At 34.5% G+C, this 24,029-nt stretch overlaps 1 protein-coding gene across 1 annotated transcript in view; it reads left to right on the top strand.

Moving 5' to 3' along the window:
- Positions 1 to 24,029, top strand: part of LOC149789247 (muscle calcium channel subunit alpha-1-like) — a 335,403-nt gene that overhangs the window by 253,549 nt on the left and 57,825 nt on the right. The window contains exons 28-33 of the mRNA XM_089975421.1: positions 5,575 to 5,697; positions 9,483 to 9,548; positions 14,236 to 14,327; positions 18,314 to 18,473; positions 21,508 to 21,635; positions 23,218 to 23,314. Of these exons, the coding sequence (XP_089831547.1) occupies positions 5,575 to 5,697; positions 9,483 to 9,548; positions 14,236 to 14,327; positions 18,314 to 18,473; positions 21,508 to 21,635; positions 23,218 to 23,314 (666 nt within the window). The remainder of the gene's footprint in view (positions 1 to 5,574; positions 5,698 to 9,482; positions 9,549 to 14,235; positions 14,328 to 18,313; positions 18,474 to 21,507; positions 21,636 to 23,217; positions 23,315 to 24,029) is intronic.

The raw sequence follows: 24,029 nt of genomic DNA, 5'->3' as shown, positions 1-24,029 counted from the left end.
TAGAGACATTGCCACTGGATACCAAAAATTGAATGTAACAGCAGAGACATTTTCACAGAATACCAAAAACTGCATGTAATAGTAGAGACATTGCCACTGGATACTGAAAACTGAATGTAACAGCAGAGACATTACCACTGGATACTGAAAACTGAATGTAACAGCAGAGACATTACCACTGGATACCGAAAACTGCATGTCCTGCAAAACATACAACTTCACCAAGTGATAAATTGCTTTTAATAGTCAATAAAAGTGCCTCGTTTACACAATGTCAGTTGAAGTCATATGCTTACATGATTAGATTGATCTTTTGTTAATATTAATTAATGTCACAGGTTTCATTACACTCAAGATAAATTACCTTTTCAGTTGTAGCACACATGCTTGTTTCTATGGAAGATTCTTTAAATTTAGTGAGGATTCACATAATTCTGCATCCTGGGGAAAACATTGGTAGCAGCATAAAAATCTAGGTATTCCTAATATGTGTAGGTGTATTGTTACAGCAGTAACACTAATTTTACAGTCTTAGTTATCACAGTGATTTTCATGTCTTCTATTAAGTTCAAAGAATATTGTGTTGACTGGTAGTTTTCATACACATTTTAAAATTATTTTGTCATGGTTATGAATAATTCTGTGTTAAAAGATTTTTTTTGGTTTTGATTTTCAAATATTTATACTGAGAAAGATTTGCTAGATTTTATTAAGAAAAGAAGTTTGCTATACCAAAAAGTACAGTCCTAAGAAAATGAATATGATCTTGGATTGACGGTATCCATAAAGTTAGAGGGTATGAAAAGTTACTCAAAATACAGTACATGGTATCAGAATTTCAAGCAGTCATTTATACCTTCTTGTGACAGAAAAGACAGGTTGGGTCAGGACAGATCAAGAGACTTCCAAAATTGGTCAGGAGTATTGATCTTAAAAAAAAAGATTTTCATCTACCTGATTTTTAGCATGAAAATGGACAAAAATTACAACTATTAAACAAATTTAAATATTTTTTATATTAAAATATGCACATCATCTTATCAAATCAATCCTTTCACAATAAGTTGTTGCCATTCATGCTGTTCTTATACGTACAACAAGCAGTTTTAGCAATTCTTAGGTGATCATTGCTGGATTGTATTGGTGGCAGTCCTCAATATTGCTGATCTTGACACTTAGGAGATGATGTACATTACTGAATCCAGGTCTCCTCTAGAATCTGCTTGAATTTTCCTCATAAAGGAAAATTTCATTTTAAGTGTCTGCAATGGAAGATAACAATATCAGTACAAATCTGGTGAATCAACCAAGAAGTTTACATTGTTTGCTGCCTGTGGGTGGATTTCTGAGCAGAACTGCTCAAGATTGGTACTGTCTTGTTCTAATGTTGTTTTAATGTCAGTAAGCTTCTTCGCATGAATCAAAAATGTATCCATTATACCATCACACCCTTTGTCACTTTAAACTTAGTTTGCAGACATCTTTGTTGTCATTATTGTCAACACTGTCAACACTAATAATATAATATTATGATCAGTTATCACTTATTCGTATTATAGATGAAGACAAAGACCCTATTCATTCTGGGCATTATGGATTACAATGGCAGTTAGTGATATGTTTTTCAGTCTGGTTTGCATTCATGTTTATAATGGACTAAATTATGGTCAGTTGTGTTTTTAATTAACTTTTGCAACACTGATGTTAGATTAGTGTCACGCACATATTTTAACTCAAAATCAAATCATGGTCACTGGTCACGTTCTGCAGAAAGTCGCTCATGAGAGTGAGTGGATATAATAAATGATTACCATTATTATTATTATTATTATTATTATTATTAATATTTATGAACAATAAAATAGTCATTATGTCAGTAGTTTTTGTCCATTTGCCTGAGAACATTTGTGCAATTTATGAGTTGGGGAACATTATCTTGACTAACTCTGACACTTGATCTGCTACCAGAAACAGGAGATTATATATACAGCTATAAAGTTTGCAAATGTCGTGTCTTCACACATTAACTTTAGCCAGCATGGATGTAGAATCAGCAGATATGGATTTCAGTGATGGCGTATTTGTTGTTGCAGTTAATATGCTTTTATCAGATGTGTTTTCCACCTGACGTGTGGTGTCATTCTTACAACTGTAACACACTATAAAAGAACAAGCTGTATGGAAAGAGCAAACTGCATATTTATTTACCATTGAACTTGATTGCAACCACTGATATTCCATATCCAACCATCATTGAATTTAGTGTGACATTTTGATTGCTTGGATTTTGGTGTTTTGGTTTTAGCTCACTTAATACCAAAGTCAAACTGACCCAGTGTTTTGCCACTTGAGCTCTTGAGTAATCCAACTATAATCAGTTAACATCTTTAATCCTGTCCAAATTATCTCTGATCATGCATTGTATATCATGCCTACAGGATCAAAGGGTGAAATTAGCAACTACATTATCTTCCCTACTTAAGCTGGTTTAAAGTCATGTAGCATAGATATAATGCACTGAAAATAAAATGTGAAAAAAAATGAAACAAATTTGTCACTAATAATTTTGTGTATGTTGGAGATTTCAGTGATTAATACTATGTATGAGAGACACCACTCAGGAGAAAAACTCCCATGCAGGTTCACATGTATGAATTATATGATGTTGTGGTAATTGACATGTACGAGTTATATGATGATATGGTAAGTTACACGTTTGACATATGTAACAACAAAATGCATTCAACCACCATTTTGGGTTCCACTTGATTTCAAAATTAGTTATCAATATTCTTGCTATTGGAAGCTGGTTCTACATGTCATTTAGTGCCATTGAGAATTGTGTTTCAAGCTGGGAAATCATCAAACAATTGACCTTGAGTTTGAACCAATCACATATGGACTACTTTTGATAGCTCATTTCTGATTGGCTGGTAGAGCAAACACAGTCTCATACTCTAGCTTTGTTATGATCTCCAGGCCTGAACTTTGCTTCACACTAATTTTGAAGAGACATTATTTATCACAAGTTCAAGCCTGAAAACATGATGTCTGATATTATTAAAATTTACCCTGAAGCATGTTGACAAAAGTATTAGAACATCTGTGCATGCTGTTTTGTTTATCTTTTCTGTTGATTATTCTTTGCGTTTTTCAAGTTGATCAGTATTTTGCTACTGCATATACTCACTTATAAGGTGATTCCAACAGCGAACTGCACACACCAAGATCTGTCATTGCATAATGAGCAGTTTGTTAGGAGTAATCAGTTGAACAAACAACATGGACCCTGATCTGCAGGTGCATTATGCTATGACAGATCATGATCTTTGTTGTTTGTAGATTGACTTGACTTGTAAGTGATTATATAGATGGTATTTACATTTCATTATTATGGTCCCTCTTTATTCAGATGTTATAGAAACTCATAATGCTAATAAAATGTTCTACTGTCAGATATTCAATGCTGTTGTTTTGTCAAAATGAATAATGATTCTTTCTTTTAAGCTTACTATTCAAAAGCATATCAAAACGCATCTACACCTGTAGTAGCATCAGTGTTTTCATTGTTGTTTGCAGTCAAGTTAACCATAAATAGATGCTCTATTTTTGTACCATTTTCTGCCGATTCAGGTATTATATTTTCATGAAATTTCATTAGTTCCCCTTGCATCATTTCAAATGAGCCAAGAGGGAAAATTTATCACAGTAACCTGCATTTCATGCTCTGATAATTGATGTTTACCAGTTTGCCCTATTTTTAAAATGTTAGATTCCTATTGTAACTTTAATTATAGGCATGGTATCTTTATGTAAATTGGTAAGAATATTGCTTTGTTGAAAACATTGCTCATGAAAATATATATAAAAGTTGGGTACCACAAAAATTTTGTATCATGGTATACTGTGGTATATCTGAACATTCCACAATATGTACTATTGTATAATGCAATTATATTATGGACCAACAATTCATTGTTATGGGGCAGGGTCTGGTACATTTTGGTTTAATATCTGTGTGTGTGTGATTTGGATTTTTTAACGTAGCTTTAACAATTTTTCAGTAGCTGTGAAAATATCTTGCTCAGATTTATATAAAAATAACACCATATAATATCCATAATATTATTTGGAGAATTTTGTTTTTTACCTTTAAATAAACGAAACAAAAATATTTTAGCTTAGATGCTTACTAGCTTAGAAAAAAATAGCCCCCCATCCCAAAAATTAAATTGTCAGTACCTTATATTAGATAAATTTGATATGTGTTTGTTAATTGTTGTATACGTTGTGATCTATAACATGTAACTAGAGTGGGATGATTCGGCTTAGACTATAGCTACGACATGGTGCATACATTAGAGAGAGTTCATAAAAAGAGGAAATGTTGATATTGAAGCTTTCAATTTTCAAGTTACACTTCTCATCAGATAGGCAGGGAAACCTTGAGTGGGATGGCAACACCCCAGGCAAGATATTTTCACAGAGGGCCTGTAAACATAAAGCACACTCAACAAATGAGAAATTTGTTTTAATAGACCTGAGAAAACACATAAAATCCAGAGAGAAAACAAAAAGTTGGGTTTGGCTTGAATGTGTATCATGATATTCCATTTGTACACCATGTTGGCATAAGTGACATGTAACAAATATTTGATTAAAGGATCGTAAATGTAGTTATATTTTTAATCATCCCCATTAATTTGTGTCAGATACAACTTTTTTGTAAAACCAAATGGATAATATTTTAAACTATTTTGTCATGAATAATGAAAACATGCTGTTAATTAAAGTCATTTCAGGAATTTCTGTACATTCCTTACAGATGGAAACTACCAATGTACTGGTACAGTGAAAAAGTGCTATGAAATGTACCACTGGGAAAAAATACCACAGTATACCAGTAATACTATGGACCTCTTTTATATATATATATATATATATATATATATATATATATATATATGTTTAGGGTCTACTTAAAAAGTTGTCAACTACGAAAAGGAAAAGTCAGTCAGAGTATATTTTGTCTAGTTACATATTGTTTTTTTCTGCCAGATCCTTCAGATATATACATTACATCAACATAGAATTTGGTCCAGATGTTCCTTATATCATTCAGCCACCTGCCCATCCCTTCAAATAATTAGAGAGTATGTGACAATGATCTACTTTTGTTACAATGATGAATTTGTTGTTTGTAGGTTAACCATACCACAAGCATTAATTAAGTTTTCGCTTTCTGGCATAATAACATTTTCTAAAGATGTGTCAGTAACAGCGTTGGGGGAGTAGCATGATATAAAATACATTGTAAAGGTATGGCATGTGTTTTGGCACTCACAATAAAACAGGCAGCATTACAAAATCCATGACTTTTTATTTAAAAAAGTAAGGGATAATAACTGCAATATCAGACATGGTGTACAGAATAGTTTGGTTTTCTCTGTGATAACTTGTTTAATCAGACTCTGTTTTAAAACAAAATAATCCAGATTGTTTCATCATTTATTTTTGTAGGACTTCTTTACGTTTAAATCTGCATGAATAGTTGTTTATATCTTTTCATTTCAGACTGGTTCTCGAATAATAAGTATAAATTTCTTCCGGCTTTTCCGTGTGATGAGACTGGTTAAGCTTCTCAGCCGTGGAGAGGGTATACGCACCCTTCTTTGGACATTTATCAAATCTTTCCAGGTAAGAAGGAGCTAAATATACACACATGTTACATAATAGTATTTTTGTATTTGTTGTATCCATGCATCAACAGATAGATGTCCATTTTATGCTATTTAGTCTGACCGTGTGAAGGTTACCACATTTGTTGGGAAAGAAAAAAAAGGACCCATTTTCTTTTCCTCCTCACTGAAAGACCCCCTCCATAAACAGTAGGGATCTAGGGCACTTCCTGATGTAGGGAAATAGCCATTTATCATGGAGGAGGAGTTCTAAGTGATCTTTCCATTGTATGGAAATCGCCTGCACCAGGAAGAAGGAAATTGAAAGGGAACCAGGAGCTTCTTCCGAGTCAGACCAGAGTACAGATTGAGGAGATCTTGTTCATTGGATTGGAGTTCCCCAAAAAGAGATTCATCCATCAGGTCTTCTTTGCCTGACCACTCTTGGACCAGTGACTGAGCACCAGGTCATGCACCAAGTACCAATCACTTGGTTTCTGTCTCTGGTCACCAGTCATTGACATCAGACACTGGTCACCAGTCTGGGAAAGAGATCAGGTCATTACCCCCCACCCCTTTCCATTATGTTGCTGTTTAATCTCTGCAAGGAATGGGATCAGGGTTTTGATTACCCATTTATGGATATTGATCAAGTCAACATCTCCCCTTCATTATGTTCCTGTTTAACCCTTATATGGCTTTATGTTGAGGTGTCTCTTTGTCATTAGACTTGGCAGACCACAGAACCTCCTCATCCCCTTCAACTTTATTATTGAAGGAAGTTAGTTCCATGCCACAACTCACCTCTTGTGTTGAGACAGGATTGTCAGTTTTCTTCAAAAAAGGTAACAATGGGTTTTTCCCATCCACCCCCACTCCCTGTGGGTGGAGACAGGGTGATGAACCAGCAATCATAATGTCCACTTCTTTAAGGATGGAGAAAAAGGATTGTCCTGTTTCACCCTAAAAGCAAATATGGATGACAGACTCAATTTTTTTATGAGGATGAGTTGCCAGAAGAACTTTAGGTATCCCATCTTCATCACGCCCTCTGGGTTGGACACTAGGATCTTCACCAGGGTATAATTTAAAATGGACGTTTTGTTTCTTCCACACTCAGCAGCAGTTAAGAAGTTAACACAGAACTTGTCACAAGGCCAAGATATTGCTAGGCAGTGGAAAGTGTTTTTCCCCTCTTCTTCACATTGGCTCCTAGTTCACTCTGTCAGGTCCCTAAATGCTTTAGAAATCAAGGCTCATGTCCTTGTTATCATAGTATCCTTTTTTTTTGGCTGCCTCCTTCAGTTGGTTGAACAAGGAATCCTTGTCACTCAACCCAGAGATTGTTTGAGGCCATTGCCAAGACAATGAGACATGTGCGCCTGATGTCCATGGTGCTCTCTTCCAAGCTTCTCCACCTGTATGGAGAGGCTACTTTGGAGACATTTTTGGATGTGTTTTGAAGAACAGATTCCAACAGTTGTCTTACATGATTGGAGCGAATGGCAACACTGGTCCCTGACTGCAGTCATAGGTATGGATAAAATGCTGAAAAAACCTTAATAATGAAAGTAAAAATGAATCCCTATCCCAAGTATTTTAAGCAGAATGACCAGACTCATTTTCAAACTCACTCCCATCAATCTTTCACGTGACAAGGTGGTCATAAGATACAGAGAGGAAGTCTATGACCACTCTGTTTCCAAAGGATGGACATAGTCAGTCAGCCGTAGGAAGTAACACGCTCTTCTACATATTCTCTGACTTCTTGACATTCCAGTAGGTGTTGTACTGGCCCTGGGTTTAGACACTTGCATGGAGAAAGTTTTGACTCATTATCAATTTTTCCCCATTAAGTAGGTGTCTGAGGAAGAGTTTTTCAGAAGACATCCACTTCAGTCATAAATGCAATAAAGTGAAATGACTGGGTAATCTCATTAGATCTCCTTATGCTTATCTTCATATCCCCATGTTCCCATCCTACAGGAAGTTCCAGTGATTTTTGTCTGGGCCAGGGGAACTTTCATTTTGCAGGTACTTCCCATGAGGCTTGACTCTGAACCCAGAGCCTTTACCAGGATGCTGGGTGTAATAGCAGCTTACTTGAGATCCTTAGTGGTACCCATTATTAACTATTTCAACAAAGGTTGATGCTTCATTCGGAGGGACCTGTCACGTTTGGGAAGATAATGACTCATTTGGGACTACTCCAACCAGATCTCAAAATATTGTTTATGTGTGAACGAATTTCCTCAGCTTCCAGGTTATAATATGAGTTCTTCACATCAAGATCTCACAGATCTCCTCATAGCAAGTCTGTCAGAGAAGACTTTGTTGTCAACTTGTCTCCAGCTTTCTTTCCTATGGACTCTAAATGCAGCTGTGATCTTAGTTGTGATTGGAAGACTTCATTTGCAGCCTCTTCAGTTCCTGCTGCTAGGCAGCTTGAGTCTGCACAGGTACCCTTTGCCTGCTTCAAAATTCCATCACCATCTGAGACGGTGGAAAAACTGGGACCCGTTTCTGATCATTGTCCTTTTACATGCCCTTGGAACCTTTTTTCACTTCACTGACACCTCAGATTTGAATCAAGGTAGTTCTGCAGAGCTTGTGAAATCAGAAATGATTTTCCATCATCAACATGGAAATGCAAGCAGTTTTTGTAGAACTTCAAGAATGCATGAAACACATATGACATTGCTGTGGTATGGTCACCACCGGCAACATGTCAGTAATGGTTTACTTGAGATAATAAAGGGTTACTTGTGTACCTTTTCTTACTTGGAAGTCTGGAACATACTCTATTGACAGTCTTGGAAGCAATAATTCTTTGAGTACACAACATTTCAGGCAAGAGAAATATCCTTGCCGACAGCCAGTCCAGACAGAGACATGCGGTTCTGGAGAATGGTCATTGCACTAGTCAGTAGCAGAGACACTTTTATGACAGTGGGAGGAGTCTATATTAGACTTGTTTGCCATAAGGCTGAACAACAGGCACTTATTATATGTCTCTTCAGTTCCAGACCATAGAGCATGGGCAGTGGTCACCTTCAGTCTGACATAGGATCATCTGTATACCTGTGCCTTCCCACATTTCAGAATAATTTCTCAGGTTCTTATGGAGTCAGGAGCTTTGCATGCCAGCTCATCTTGATAGCCCCCCCCCCCCAATGTGTCCCCATGACCTGTGGGTGGACAACCCCAAGAAATTACCACACAGGAGGGATCTGCTGTCACAACACAGAGAATCTTTCCTTCACACCAGTTCACAGATTTATCACTTTTTGTGCCTGGCTTATCTCAAACGATCTATCTGCCAAAAACAGTTTTCAAGCAAGGTTGCAACTATATCACCCAGGCTAGAATACAATTAATTTTGTTTTTTGTTAGATCTCCAATTAGTGGAGGAGGAAATATTCAACATGGACTAGTAACTAGTACCAATTAAGAGAGCAATGAAAATAGTACCAGTTAAGTGTTACATAATTGAAATAGTTTCTCCCACCCCCAAAAAATTACATGTTTATAATTATGACTCTTATCTTCTTTTAAGTGTTGGTATAATACCGTTTATACTTTTTTGTTTTTCTCACATATTCTTTTTTTAATCAGGTCAGGATGACACTGAGATGATTTTGAATTACTTGCAGAGAGGTAGATAACTGTGACCTACTTCATATTAATGATCTATATTGGTTAAACTGTATGTTACATTGAAGGCAGAAACATTGCATTTTTTTTTCTGTTGCTGAATGGCCATGTAATTTTATCAGATTTTTAATTCCCATTTTCTTTTTGCAGGCATTGCCTTATGTAGCACTGCTGATCGTGATGCTCTTCTTCATCTATGCAGTTATAGGAATGCAAGTAAGCAATGGATTTTTATCGCATAATGTTTTGGCAAATCATAATTCATGGTACAGTGCATGGATTACCCACTGAATATGGTGGACAAGGACACATGACAAGAGATTAGGTATACACATGTGAGTGTTTAAATATGACTGTCTACTCTCGAGGATATGCCCCTCCTCTTTTAAGAAAATTTGGAATGCTGGATGATAAACCCACTTCTCACTTTTCAAAAGATTAACCAGGCTCTCACACATACAGTACATCTCGTGTGTTTTTTCAGAACCCCACGCATTGCGATGGGATGGAGAGGGTTAAGCAAAAAAAACCTTCACCATCTTTCTGCACATCCTGATGAGTGGACCTTGTCTGTATCAAATAGGCATTGTGGATTTGGTCTCTATCAAATGGGCATGGTGGACCTTGTCTCTATCAAATGGGCATGGTGGACTTTGTCTCTATCAAATGGGCATGGTGGACTTTGTCTCTATCAAATGGGCATGGTGGACCTTGTCTCTATCAAATGGGTATGGTGGACTTTGTCTCTATCAAATGGGCATGGTTTACTGTCTGTGACCCCTGCAAGCATATTCTTTAGAGGTTTATGGAGAGGAAAAGAGAGGCGCCAATTTGTCTACATCTTATCAGATGATTATGCATGTTTCCTAGTTTTAATAAAGACTATGTAATAGATGTGATGTCAAATAAAACTTTAGATAATATTAGCATAGTGACAATGCCTCAAAAACTGTACTAATACTACTGTGCCTATTTATTTTAGAAAAGACTGATTGACACCTTTTACTTTAAGTTTATGCTTTTACTTTATTCAAAGAAATCTGAACAGACTTCATGAGACCTTATTGATATTCTCTTGAACAGTGTCAAGTTATCCTGCTGTTTAAACATGAAAAGCTATCCTCTAAGGTATTACATTTTAATTCCTGATGACAGCCACTTCTGTTTAAGAAAAAAGAAAACCCTGATTTTGCACTTAAATCCAAAACTCAAGTTTAGTCTTTTAAAAGTAATGACCCATTCATGAGGCTGAATATGCATGTACACAGTTACAAACTTTAGTTAAATTCTGAATTGCATTTATACTGTATAGACTCATCATTTAGTTTATTGTTATTTCCAACAATGTATTCTTTCATTCATCACAAGATAAAATTGTTTCAGGTAATATATCCCTTTAGCAACTTACATAGTCTCTTGCCTAATATTTAGCTTCAACAGATGTTCTACAGAAATAAATATAGCAACCATTGTAAACACTTATGAAATTAGCATCAGAAGACGATGTCAGTTTATGCATGGGAAAGGTTCGTTTCTGACACAGACATCTAACTTGGCACGTATCTTACAGCTCACATTAAGGTTCCGTCATTAACAGCAGAAGTTTGTTATTGTTCCTAATTAACCTGACCTCAGGGTATTGTTGAAATGAATACAAATTGAAGGCATTCTACTTGGTTGTATCCAGATGTGTCCTATTATTTTTCGTTATTTTAAGGAAAAATGTAAAAACAATATTTTTATCATGAGAGGAAAAACTAATCAGTCACATGGAAATTATTTGTCAATGACCTAATCGAAATATAGGTCTAAGATGTTTAATTCTTTCAATGCAGTTTCCTGTTTTGGACTATTGGAGTGGTTTGTGATTGAGACCAAAAGTCTTGCAAACCAAAATCTTTCAGTAGTATTTGGTGGATTTCTGTACTGGGTATACTACTTTGCAGCATAAATGGATTCAGTGGAAGATATGGGATTGATTTCTCATCTCTCGATCGATCAGAGTAAATTGAGGGATGTCAAATTTACATTTCTCTAACATGATGTAATAACTGTATGCAAATAAAGATCTATATGCAGTGATAGCAAGTTTGGTTTCTACATTTATCTCAGATTTGTTTAGTGCTTTCTACTACATATTACAGAATTCTCAACATGAAACAAAAATTTAGAGAGTGCTAATGGATCTATTTCAAATACATATGGTGCAGTGAATCTTTTTTTTAAAAAGATCTCTCAATGCTGTGTTATTGAAATGTACAGATGCACTCATTTCCTTATTTCTGTTGCTTTTTGCACAGTCGACTTGTTATATATCATGAAATTCAGTATTATTGCACTCTCTGCAGTGAAAAATTGGTAATGAATGATAGAATCAAACATTTCACAACAAAATCACATTCATATTTGACTGATGTGAAATAATATTGCACAATTTCCTATATTAGGTCAAGTGTTTGGGAAGGAGACTCCAAAATTTCAAAAGGGCCATGACTTCCTGTATGAAATTTTCAATCACAAAACTTCACTGATATTTTCAGAAATTTTGGTAAAATCTCCTAAAATACCATATTTTAATGAAAAAGAACATTTGAGTGAAGGTCAAAAAATGTTCACTGTGATTTTGCTGAAATTTCAGTCACATTTTCACTAGGATTTAATTTTTGTAGAGCGTATTTTAATAGGAAGCAAACAAATTTTATTTATCTGAGTAAACATCAGATCAAGTCCAAAATCCACCTTGAACCAAATTTTCTAAGTCCAAAGCTTCATCTATGCTTGTACTACCAGATATTAATATTCTAATCATGTTTACATTTTCTCTACTTTTTGGTCATGTCTTTGTCTGTTTTTAAACATCTGTGGAAATAAATTAAAGAAAACTGTCATGCATGTGTTTTCTTCAAATTTATATGAGTATATATTCATCCTTCCACATCAGCTACACTGACATATACATGTACTCCAACTCCCACCAATATTTCTATTTGAATCAGATAGTTTAGGTTATTAATTCTTCAGAGAGTATTTTCCATGATGCTATAATACATGAGCCTGCTTTCCATATGGAAAAAAGTGCTTATGGATTAACGTTACAACTTTATTCCATATGGAATTTTCACTTGCTGTGAAGTACTTATGGAATTTATATGGAATAAATTGTCTGATTCCATATGTTTTTCCATCCATACCTCTTCTATATGGATTCCTTAAATATTCCTCATGAAATCCATGAGGAATTTCTCTACACATTTCCTCACCAAATATCTTTGTGCCTGTTTACTCAAGGTGTGCATAATACCTAATAAATATGTGCAAGAATAGAACAGTGTTCTAATTTCAAGTGACTGCACATTTTGTTATTTTTAGCTAAGTAAGGTGGGGGGGCCCTGATCCAGCCCTGACGAGTTCTCAGTAATATCTTGTACTGTTTCTTCTGACATCCAATCACAAGATTATAGAGGTGTGATTTAAACTTGAGATTTATATTTTTAAAAAGAATATTATGCCATTTCTTTTATTATTTGGAATAAATATATCTTGCGATGAATGAAATTACAGTGGTCACTGCCTTTATTTCTGCTGAACATCCACTGAAGCCAAGTTTTTATAAAGCAGAGACCATTTAAGTTTTTGTTCGAGGGGGGTAAAAGCTTGAAAACTATTGCCTTACTCAGATTTGTGGTATAAAAAATGACACTTCACCTGTCCTTGCTTTATATGAAACAAACTTACCTTGTGATGAATGAAATAATAAAAAATACCATAGTTGGTAATAATAATTTAGCATCATAAAATTAAATAGCATGTACATTCACAATTGAAATAGTCGATAGTTGTGTATGTCTATATTCAATCTCATAACAGGGCCATTACTGCTTATTATAAGACCTAAATATGTCGTTTACATTTAAGTGTAAATTCAGTGTTTACTTTCTTGTTCTTTGTGTTTTTAAACAGAAGCTGCTGCTATCTGGAATTTAATTGTCCATACCTCAGACGATTACTTTTCATGTTTAAACATCAGGATAAATTAATAAAGTCTGAAAAGTTCAACGAGGTTCGCCTCTCATCAAGTCAGCCTCTCATCAAGTCAGTCTCTCTTCAAGTCAGCCTCTCATCAAATCAGCCTCTCATTAAGTCAGCCTCTCATCAAATCAGCCTCTCATCAAGTCAGCCTCTCATCAAATCAGCCTCTCATCAAGTCAACCTCTTTTCAAGTCAGCTTCTCATTAAGTCAGCCTCTCTTCAAGTCAGCCTCTCATCAAATCAGCCTCTCATCAAGTCAGCCTCTTATCAAGTCAGCCTCTCTTCAAGTCAGCCTCTCATCAAGTCAACCTCTCTTCAAGTCAACACACACGTTTTCTAAATGTACACAATATACAAGACTTTTTAGATGTGAATTACACATGATGCAGCAGTCTTGCAGTAGGTGGTCTTCATTGATTGACTGTTCAAATGTCAATCAGTAATACCAATCAGCCAGTCTCCATGGTGGAGATGCCATTGGTGTGCCAGCCAAGGAACATTGGTGATTTCTTAGTATTTTATTTCTCCATCACAGAGCAGAAGTGATGGGGATTTAAGTTCCCTCACTGCGCTGCTTGGGTTCCAAATATACACATGAGCTGTACTGTACACACACACACCTGAGAATTTAATAAATGCTGTAATTTGAGGCTGTAGTGTTTCTGATAGTGTTACCTGTTGTGTAGCTGACAGTTTACAGATTTTTGGGAGTTTATACTGTACACACACACACCTGAGAATTTAAGAAATGCTGTAATTTGAGGCTGTAGTGTTTCTGATAGTGTTACCTGTTGTGTAGCTGACAGTTTACAGATTTTTGGGAGTTTATAAAGTAAAGATGGAACTTAAGTGTTTATTATTTTTATCTTTACAGGTGTTTGGTAAAATTGCTATTAATGCTGAAACCGAAATTCATCGTAACAACAATTTCCAGTCCTTTCCACAAGCATTGCTGGTACTGTTCAGGTAAGAGTTTATTTCTGTTTTTGCCTGCTAAGTTCCTCAGGTTATTTTTCACAGTTTGTATCTGTGGCAGAACTTGCATAAATATAAATTAATAAAGGACATGAAGAGACATACGGCTTTCCCTTATTTTGATGCACTTCACTGGAACGTGATTCCAGATATAAGGTGGTAAGACTATAAACCCCATGATCAAATTTAAATCATTTTATTTTATACTTAAGTGTGAAATATAGAGACTGGCAAAATAAGTTTAATGATACTTTTCATTCCTTTATTTCATATGTGAAAAATATGTCCTTTATATTTTCACATGTGAGAAATATACCCTTTATATTTTCACATGTGAAAAATATAAGACTTCCCATCATGTCCATGCAACACTTGATTTTATGTGCCCACAAAAGTTGTACTTGCAAAAACAAAAAATGAGTACTTTGTGAGCTAGAGCAAATAAATAGAAACTGCCTTGCATTACAGACATGAAAATTAATTTTTGATAAAGAAATTTGACCAAGCGCTGTTTGCATCTCTCTGAAATTATTTAATTGTTTCCCCTAACTTCCTTGACAACAATAAACCTGCTGCAATGCATTGATGAATTGGACTTGCAATGTTTTCAGATTGCGTCAAATAATTTACGAAATGACAAAAAATGTAATTTAGTGTGAGAGATGAGGTCAATCCAGTCTTGAAGGCTTTCTTAGGTTATGTATATGATCAACCTATAAAAGTATGGTGAATTTACAAAATGGGGGTGGGGAGAGTGTAGTGCCGGATATAGTGTTTAATCTTCTAAACATTGGTTCTTAAGCAAGTTTGGTATATAATAAAAATAAAATTTTCTTTTCCTATTTTAATACCAGATATACTTCATCTTGCAGTGCCAAAAGCATGATATTTTAACTCATGGATTTGACACTCGTTCAAATTTCAATATTTTGGGTACTACAAGATGAAATATTGCCATTCTACACCAACACCTGAGCTCTTAAGAGAACCATTCTAAAGCAGTCTGGAAAATTTTGCCAGAATAAAAGCCAAATAGGAATTGTCATGGCATTCCAACAGTACATTGTGGATTTTACAGCAAAAAATGCATAACATTTTCAGACCATTAGAATTTGTCTCAGATAATGCAAAAGAAAGTATAGAAGGCCCAGTACTCAGGTAAACATACAGTTTACCCTGGTAATCTGACAGCGTAACATTGTCCCATCTCATTGTCAGACTGTTTGAGTGTAGTTTCTCCCAGATACATAAGTTTATGTACTATAAACATGCCATACTGCTTTCAGTTGGGTGCATCTTTATTTGGTTCTTTCCCAGAAGGCTTGTTTACATTTTTTATCAAGACACTCAACATCAACAAACACATTTTCATAGACATATTTGTATTTTTTTACAGATGACATGATTCAATTTTCAGGCCATTTTAGCAATTTTTCAATATGTGTAAACTCACCATAATAAAAACCCTATTATGTTATGCTGTTGTCTGTCTGTTCATGTGTTACTAATTTAATTTATGCACAATAACTCTTCGTTCTCCACCATATACAGTTACCAAGCTTTGTGATCAGCTTGCACTTGCAGTAAATAAGAACCATGGGGGGGGGGGGGGCAAAATGTGAAGGTCACTGTGACTGAAAAAATGCAGATGGTTTCTGCACAATAACTCCAGTTCTTCCCCATCTACATTTACAAAACTTTGTGGATAGCTTGCACTTAGGATAAGGAAGAACCCTGTTGATTTGGGTGTCTAAAGGTCAAATGTCAAGGTCACTGTGACTGAAATAAAGCAGATTGTTTCCACAGAGTTACTCAAGTTCTCCACCATTTGCAGTTATCAAATTCTTTTGATTGGCTTATACTTGGGATAAGGGAGAACCCTGTTCATCTTCAGGCCAAAAGGTCAAAGATCAAAGTTACTGAAAAAAATAAGAATAGTTTCTGTAAAATAACATTAGTTCTGCATTACTTGCATGGAGTGCACATGTTGGATAGCTTGTCCTTGGAGCAATGAAGAGCATGTTTAAGATCACTGACTGAAAGAAGAAAAATTGTTTCTGCATGATAATATTTTCTGCAAAACATACTTGGACCAAACTCAGTTGAAGGCTTTTACTTAGGATAAGGCTAATGATTTTTAGAGTCAAATGGTTAAAGATGAAAGTGACTTTGACTGAAAGAAGAAAAATGGTTTCTGCACAAAAATGTAAGTTATGTACATAAAAAAAAAACTATTGAACATTTAGTGGTCATATAATATGCTGTTCACAGTACTCTTGTTTATACATTTTTTCACCCTTTAGGAGGTTTTTCTGATGAAAACCTTGTCAGCAACTGTTAAGCAAAAACCATGTTATGTTGATATCAAATTTAGTATGTGTGTAGTAATATGTAGAGTACCAGATTAGATATTCATGCCATTATAACAGCTTTTAAAATTCTTTTCTAAATGTGTTATCTTTTTGTACTTAAGCTTTTTCATCTGAAGTTGGGGAACATCCACAAATACAGTTTTTTTTTTTAAAAAAAGATATTCATGATGTTAATGTATGTTTATATTAATATGATTTTCTGGTAGTGTTGACCATTTTATAGATTTGTGTTAAAGTGGTTTTTTTTAATAAAGTCAGATATAAGGGAGGAGACATGATGCAGACACAGATGAGTAATGGAATCAGATTCCATTCAACATTGGATATTTACAGTTTACTTACTTTGAAATTTGCTTAGGTGCAGGGCAAAAATCTAAGATAACTTCCACTGATCATGCCCTGCAGGTGTTTCCATGATAAGTTGTTGCTTGAGTTATGCATCAGTGTAGTCGTACCTTTCTACAGCAACCAGTCATGGGAAAAGGTACAAGTGGCATTTATAGTTGAGTGACCACTGAAGGCAAGTTCAGCTCTCAAACTTAGTTAATGACAAATTTATATACTGTGAACCAAATAGAATTATCATTGTTATTAGCAGTAGTATGATTATTATTATACACACATCAAATCAAGAAAACTACAACTGTGTGTGCATGCTCTCCTGTATACATATCTCTCTCTCATATATATGCAACAACAAACACTTATTTCATTATCAGTAGAAACAGATCCTAAATAAAATTACTAATTGACAGCATACTTGTAATTGTGAAACACGTGACTGACTTTTTGTTGGTGCAATAGGTATAATTGTTGCGCACACTTGAAACAGTTGATGGATTAAGTTGCTGCTCAAAGTCACTGAGATGTTTGCGATCTTAGTTGCTCAGGGAATGGAAATAAGCTTCCTTGGGTTATTGTTAGTCATCCTAAACTGTAAGAGATATTACTAGTGCATTGTACCTCTATTCATAAATTATGTGTAGTTTTTTAATACTTTTTATTGAAAACACTAGATTACAGTAAGTACAATCAACATATGAAAACATTTCAACATTGATTCACACAATTAACCATTATATAGAATATGCCATGCTCATCAGACAAGAGAAGTTTAATTTTTTCATGTGGGAGCAGTCACGGCTGATGTACTTTATTGACCATTGTAGGCAGGGTGAAACCATGACTTGGTTAAGAAACAAATGGCCAATGAATTCAGAAGACAGGTGACCAATGACTACGTGACATTTATATAGGTAATTTGCCAGGGAGATTAGAATGGCCATTGTGACTATGTAACTGCTAAACTCGGGTGACTGTTAAGACAGATTTGACTGTATTAGTAAATAAATGAAATAAGAACTATTTTGGTCATTATTGCAGCCAGTTTGTGGCTGAGTCACCTCTGTTAAAAGTGAACTCAAATATAAGTTTATTTCCATTGAAGATAAACTGCATTTTGCCCAACCTCATCAATTTGTTCCTGGAAAATACCATTCATAGCACAAGAACATACACAAGCAGAATTACATCTTGTTTTTAAAAAAATGCATGGGCAAGAAATGCAATACATTTAAAGCAACTTTCCTAATATTTGTCTTGCAGGTCAGCCACAGGAGAGGCATGGCAGGAAGTAATGATGTCCTGCATTAACAGTCCCATTGTGAAGTGTGATCCCAAGGCAGACATGAAACCTGGTGACCTCTGTGGAAATGACTTTGCATATATCTACTTCATCTCCTTCTATGTGTTGTGTTCATTCCTTGTAGGTTTCTAGTATTATCTTAAATTTGTGTTTATTTCATATAAATAAAATAAACACAATTTATTGTGAAAATGTGTTTTTAAGTACTATATTGGTGATATATAGTTAACACTTTGATAGCCCATTTCTGAAAAAGTTTGGAAATGTCACTGTTTAGGTAAGAAAACAAGGAATTTCACCTTTGCTGATAAGACAAATTACACTCCTTCTTGTTTTTTTTGTAGTGTAGTTTCTCACAGATACATAAGTTTATGTACTGTAAACATGCCTTGCAGCTTGGTGTATCTTTATTTGGTTTTTGTGTGATCTTTCAGTGATAAAATGAGCAACTTATCTACTTAGTGTATATGATACTTTTAAAGCCAGTACCACCTTTCATTTGGACAGTAAAATATCCACTATCAAGGGTGTCTTCATGAAAGTAAAGAAGTGGTAGAAGTTATGGTTTTTATCTGTTCAATGGAAATTTATCCAGTCATTTAAACTGTATATAAAGATATGTTTGTTACTAGCCACATTACTGGTTTGGCAGTAGCTCATTGACTGATTGCCTATTAATTTGATAGTAGTTCCATGAATCATTGGCTAGTTTGTTAGTTGTCCCATGACCCATTAGCTAGTTTGATAATTGTCCCATGACCTGTTAAATACTTTGGTAGTTGTCCCATGACCCATTAGTCTATTTTGGTAGTTGTCCCATGACCTATTAACTACTTTGGTAGTTGTCCCATGACCCATTAGCTACTTTGGTAGTTGTCCCATGACCCATTAGCTACTTTGATAGTTGTCCCGTGACCCAGTAGCTACTTTGGTAGTTGTCCTATGACCCATTAGCTACTTTGGTAGTTGTCCCATAACCCATTAGCTACTTTGGTAGTAGCCATGTGTTATTTTTAAGCTGATGAGAAATAAAGATGAAACCATTTGTTGTGAACTTGGAACAGCTGATTAATTTTCTTTTATTAAATGAGAATTTAATTAAAAACAAGAAACATACATTAATAACGTATTCAGTCTTATTTGAGTACTTTTATCCAAAAATCTACTAATTCAGGTTACTTTATATACTCGCTTATAAGATCATTCAATTATAAACTGACTCTGCAAACTGAATAGATATAAACACTAAAAAGTGCATGACCCGCATATAAGCCAACAGACATGTCCGAGACAACAACACAAGATGCATGTGGTAAGTTCTAAATGAATTTATTTCAGTAAACTTATATTAGCAAAAATTATGTGTATACCTCTCTCAGGGTTGGAATGTTCAATTATTACATAGAAATAGTACAAGTTTTTTAATTTGTTTGAAAAGTGAAGAAATTTATTTAATTTTCTGTTTCCATATTGTTTCTGCCTAATTCAGATATGTGCATAACTTGATCAGATGATGACAAGAATTTAGCTTTCATGGTTTTAGTATCAGTTAATTTTTGTTCATGCATTTTTGCATTAGACGTTTTATATCAGTGCACCAGTAATTACGTTTTTATTTTGCCTTGAAATTGTAAATACTTAATTCATTAAAATGTGATCCCAGTATGACAACACCAAACAACAATAGGCTTTGGTTCAACGCTCACATTTAGGCTAGTGAGCATATATACATGATGGCACCAACCGCATGTACATTGTAGGTTTGAACTTCACTGAATGAAGGAAATCCTTTTATTTGAATCATGGGCACCACTGCACTAAACTTCAATGATATCCCCAAAATACAATAATGCAGTTTCAGAAATATTAGAAAGTATGCAAATACCATAAAAAATGAGTTGTAATTTGCTTTGATGTAAGCGACCTTACACTATGGTAATCATGCTAATATTGTGGAGTGAAAGGCAGTTAAGCATCCAAGTACTTGTATAGTTGCCGGTCAAAATTCCCTCTTAACCCAAGCCAGTTTCAGGGTTTTAATGGTTAACTGGCCTGTATTGTTGTCAGAAAACAAAAAACAAGTCCACAAATTATAAACAATGGAGTCATTGAAACATCCAGCTTTACATTGTGTGGGAAATTATGTTTTGTTCAGCCAAAACACAAAACTAACATAGACTGATGATGATTTAATTGATCTATATTTAGAATTTTAGCCTTTATTATTACCATTCTTTCATGAGCATGTAACAGTCATGCTGGTTATGTGCCTTGAACAATTAAATGTGTGTTCCTTTTCATGAAAATGACATCATTTTGTAGGATTGTTTATACCATTGAAAAAGAGTAACTCACAAGTGCATGGTATCAACATAAATGAAACAGCTATTAATGACTAGTTGAGGTATTATCTGGAAGAATATGATTTGATCGAAACAATAAAGTAAAATCTGCATCTAATATGTTTGGGAATAAATGGATTTACATGATGTTAAGCACGATTTACACCATAAGTATATGTACATTATAGTATAGCCTGGTCTCCCAGGTAAATCTCAAATGGCCTGCGAATTCTGAAGTCTTTTTTTTTAACCTTTATTTCATTTTGTGTTGGAGAAATCAGAAAATATGCATATGCAAAATAATAACAGAAGTAGTCTTAGTAGTTCATAACAATTTAATAAGTATTGGGACACCAAAATGTATTTTTTGTACATGTATATAAGTCTTAGGACACAGAATATTTTTTTTCTTGTCCCAAGATTAACTCATTACAGTAGTCAGCCAAAAAAAATTAAAAACTGTCAAGTCTAGACCTTGCCCTGTGGATAAGCTGACCCCACCCCCTTCTTCAATGCCTTGATTTTTTCCTAAATTATTTGGCTTATACGCTGGTATATACAGTAATTTTTTTTACCTTTTCTTATTTCATAGTCTAGGAATTGTTTCTTTTTAGTCAAATATTGCACAAAAAGAAATATACATAATACCTTGAATATCTTTATTGATTTTTATTACACTGTTGATAATTTCCTTTTTCGATGACATTCCTCAAAATTTTCTGCCATATTGTTTCATGAACATAGCCCAGAAATATTTGCACCCAAGTTTATAATTCCTCTGACATCCTAGATTATGTATTGAATTCTTTCAGATTATCAACCTGTTTGTAGCTGTTATCATGGATAACTTTGACTACCTTACTCGTGATTGGTCAATCCTGGGTCCACACCATTTGGATGAATTTGTTCGGCTGTGGTCAGAGTATGATCCAGAGGCCAAGTAAGTACAGGAAACTTCTTTCTACAGTATGAACAGGTTCATCTCTCATTTTATTTTTACCAATATTTGTATATGCCTGCAATAAGGCAGACTGTATTAGGTTATGACGTAGCCCATCTGTGCCTGATTTTGTCAAGTTGTTTCTGCACAAAAGCTTAATATGTCCTCTGTCTTGAGATACTAGACTTTGTGTCTGACTTGCACTTGGGGTAAGGAAGAACCCTATCAATTTTGAGAACAAAAGCTAAAAGGTCAAGGTCACTTTGAGAGAAAGTCGTTTTCTGCAAAATAACTCATTCACCATCTACAGTTACTAATTGTGGATGGCTTTCACCAGTGATAAGGAAGAACCCTATTGATTTCAGGCTTAAAAGGCCAAAGTGCAAGGTCACTGTTGGAATGAAAATGGTTCTGCACCATAACTTTTATTTTCCATCACATATGATTGCTAAACTTTGTGGATGGGCTTGCACATTGTGTAAGGAAAAACCTTATTAATTGTGCAGTAGATCAAAGGTCAAGGTCATTGACTTAAAAAATAAACTTTGTTCTTGCACAATAACATTACAATATCATCACATACCTGGTCCTAATTGTGTGGATGGCTTGCATTTTTGGTAATGAAGAAACCTATTGACTTTTGGGGGCAGAGGTTAAGACCACAGTAATTAAAAGAAGAAAAAGTATTTCCACATAATAACCTTTATTTTACACTGTAGACCTGGATGAAACTTTGTGGATGTGTTGCACTTAGGGTAAGGCTGAAGCCTGTTGATTTTGGGTTGAAAGTCAAGGTCACTGTAAGTAAAAATAGTCCCCACACAAAACATTTCATGATCTGCATAGAGGACTATTAAATAAAGTATGGGTGAACGATGTAACATTTACAGTACTCTTGTTTAAAAAGAAGAAAAAACCTGGAATGCTGTTTTGAAAATAACATTTATTCTTTCAAGGACTTTAGAAGAAGAAAAAAGTTGCTGATTATTTTCCGGAACATTTCCAGGATTATCTTAAACTTACATTTTGTTCTATTTTATGCAAATGAAGGATGTCAAATTTTCCTTCAAACATTTCCTTTTAATATAAAAGACAGTTTGACTTTTCTGATGTTTAGGTGTATCATTCTCATGGGATTGTTATTTGTCAAAAGTTATCAGTCAAATTAATGCATTCTGATGATCCAAAACACCAGTTTCATGAGTTTGGGGAATGTTTCGAAAGCATTGATTTCTTGGGGTAGAAATAAAATGTTGACCAGTATTTAACGTTTAATGTAAATAAAATTTTTATGATTACATTATTATATCCTTCTTTGAGTTGTCAGTACCTGAAACCAACTCACAGAGGAAGCTTTTGGGATAAGAATAGAGGAAAAATATTTTTTTAAATTACTGTGTAGAAGGTATTTTTGGCAGACATGTAATTTGGCAAATTTGTTTCATTTTTTTTTAATGATTGGGATTAGTTACATTGCACTTGCAGATCTAGATAGGTTATGGTATTTCTCAATTCCTTCCATACAATATATACAGACTAAGATACCATCTCTTTGACTTGTCCTTTTACTTTTTTTGTGCAGAGGAAGGATAAAGCATCTTGATGTAGTAACATTACTACGAAAGATATCACCACCATTAGGGTTCGGAAAATTGTGTCCACACAGAGTTGCATGCAAGGTAATCTTATTGTTGCCATTTCAGCCGTCTACATTTTTTTTATCATATTCAGTTTATTATCTACATTTTAATTACTTTATTATGTGCAATTTTTTGCACTTTTCATTTAATATTTTTAGGTGTACAAATAATCATTTGTAAAGTATTATCATTTTCTACAATCAGCAAAGTTTGAGTGAAAAATGTTCTTGGTGCCAAAAGTTAAGGAACAAAAAAACCCACATGAAATGGGCAAAGTCTCTGCCAAGTGCAGCTTACTGAATTTCATGATGTCACAGATTGGTGTTCATTTCACACATTGGAGATGTACCACATTTCAGGACATGAACATACTTAGCAAAGATGCCTATACTACATTGCATTGTCTATATCTTTATTTTTTTTCTAAACTTATTGTTTTATAATTTTTTGGTTTATTCCACACAAAAGCAATATAATTGATTGGACAGTGGCTTTTTTTCCATTGCCTATCTCAGTTCTAATTTCACAGCAAGCATCCAGTTGACAAAACATACATTATGGAAAGAATTTATGTGATATATGCATTATATAAAGATGTTATTTCCAAAAACAAATAACATGTTGATCCTATATTTTCAGATGTTAAAACTTTTATCTTTTTTATGTCCAAATGTTTGATGACAAAGGAAATATTCTGAACTGTCCAAAAACTTATGTCAGGGTGAGTGGGGCAAGATTGACTGTTATTTTTGCT

The sequence above is a fragment of the Sinohyriopsis cumingii genome, chromosome 11 (genome assembly GCF_028554795.1).
Source record: "Sinohyriopsis cumingii isolate HCF-2022 chromosome 11, ASM2855479v2, whole genome shotgun sequence".
NCBI classification, from domain to species: Eukaryota; Metazoa; Mollusca; class Bivalvia; order Unionida; family Unionidae; genus Sinohyriopsis; species Sinohyriopsis cumingii.
This window is presented reverse-complemented; position numbering and strand designations above follow the sequence as displayed.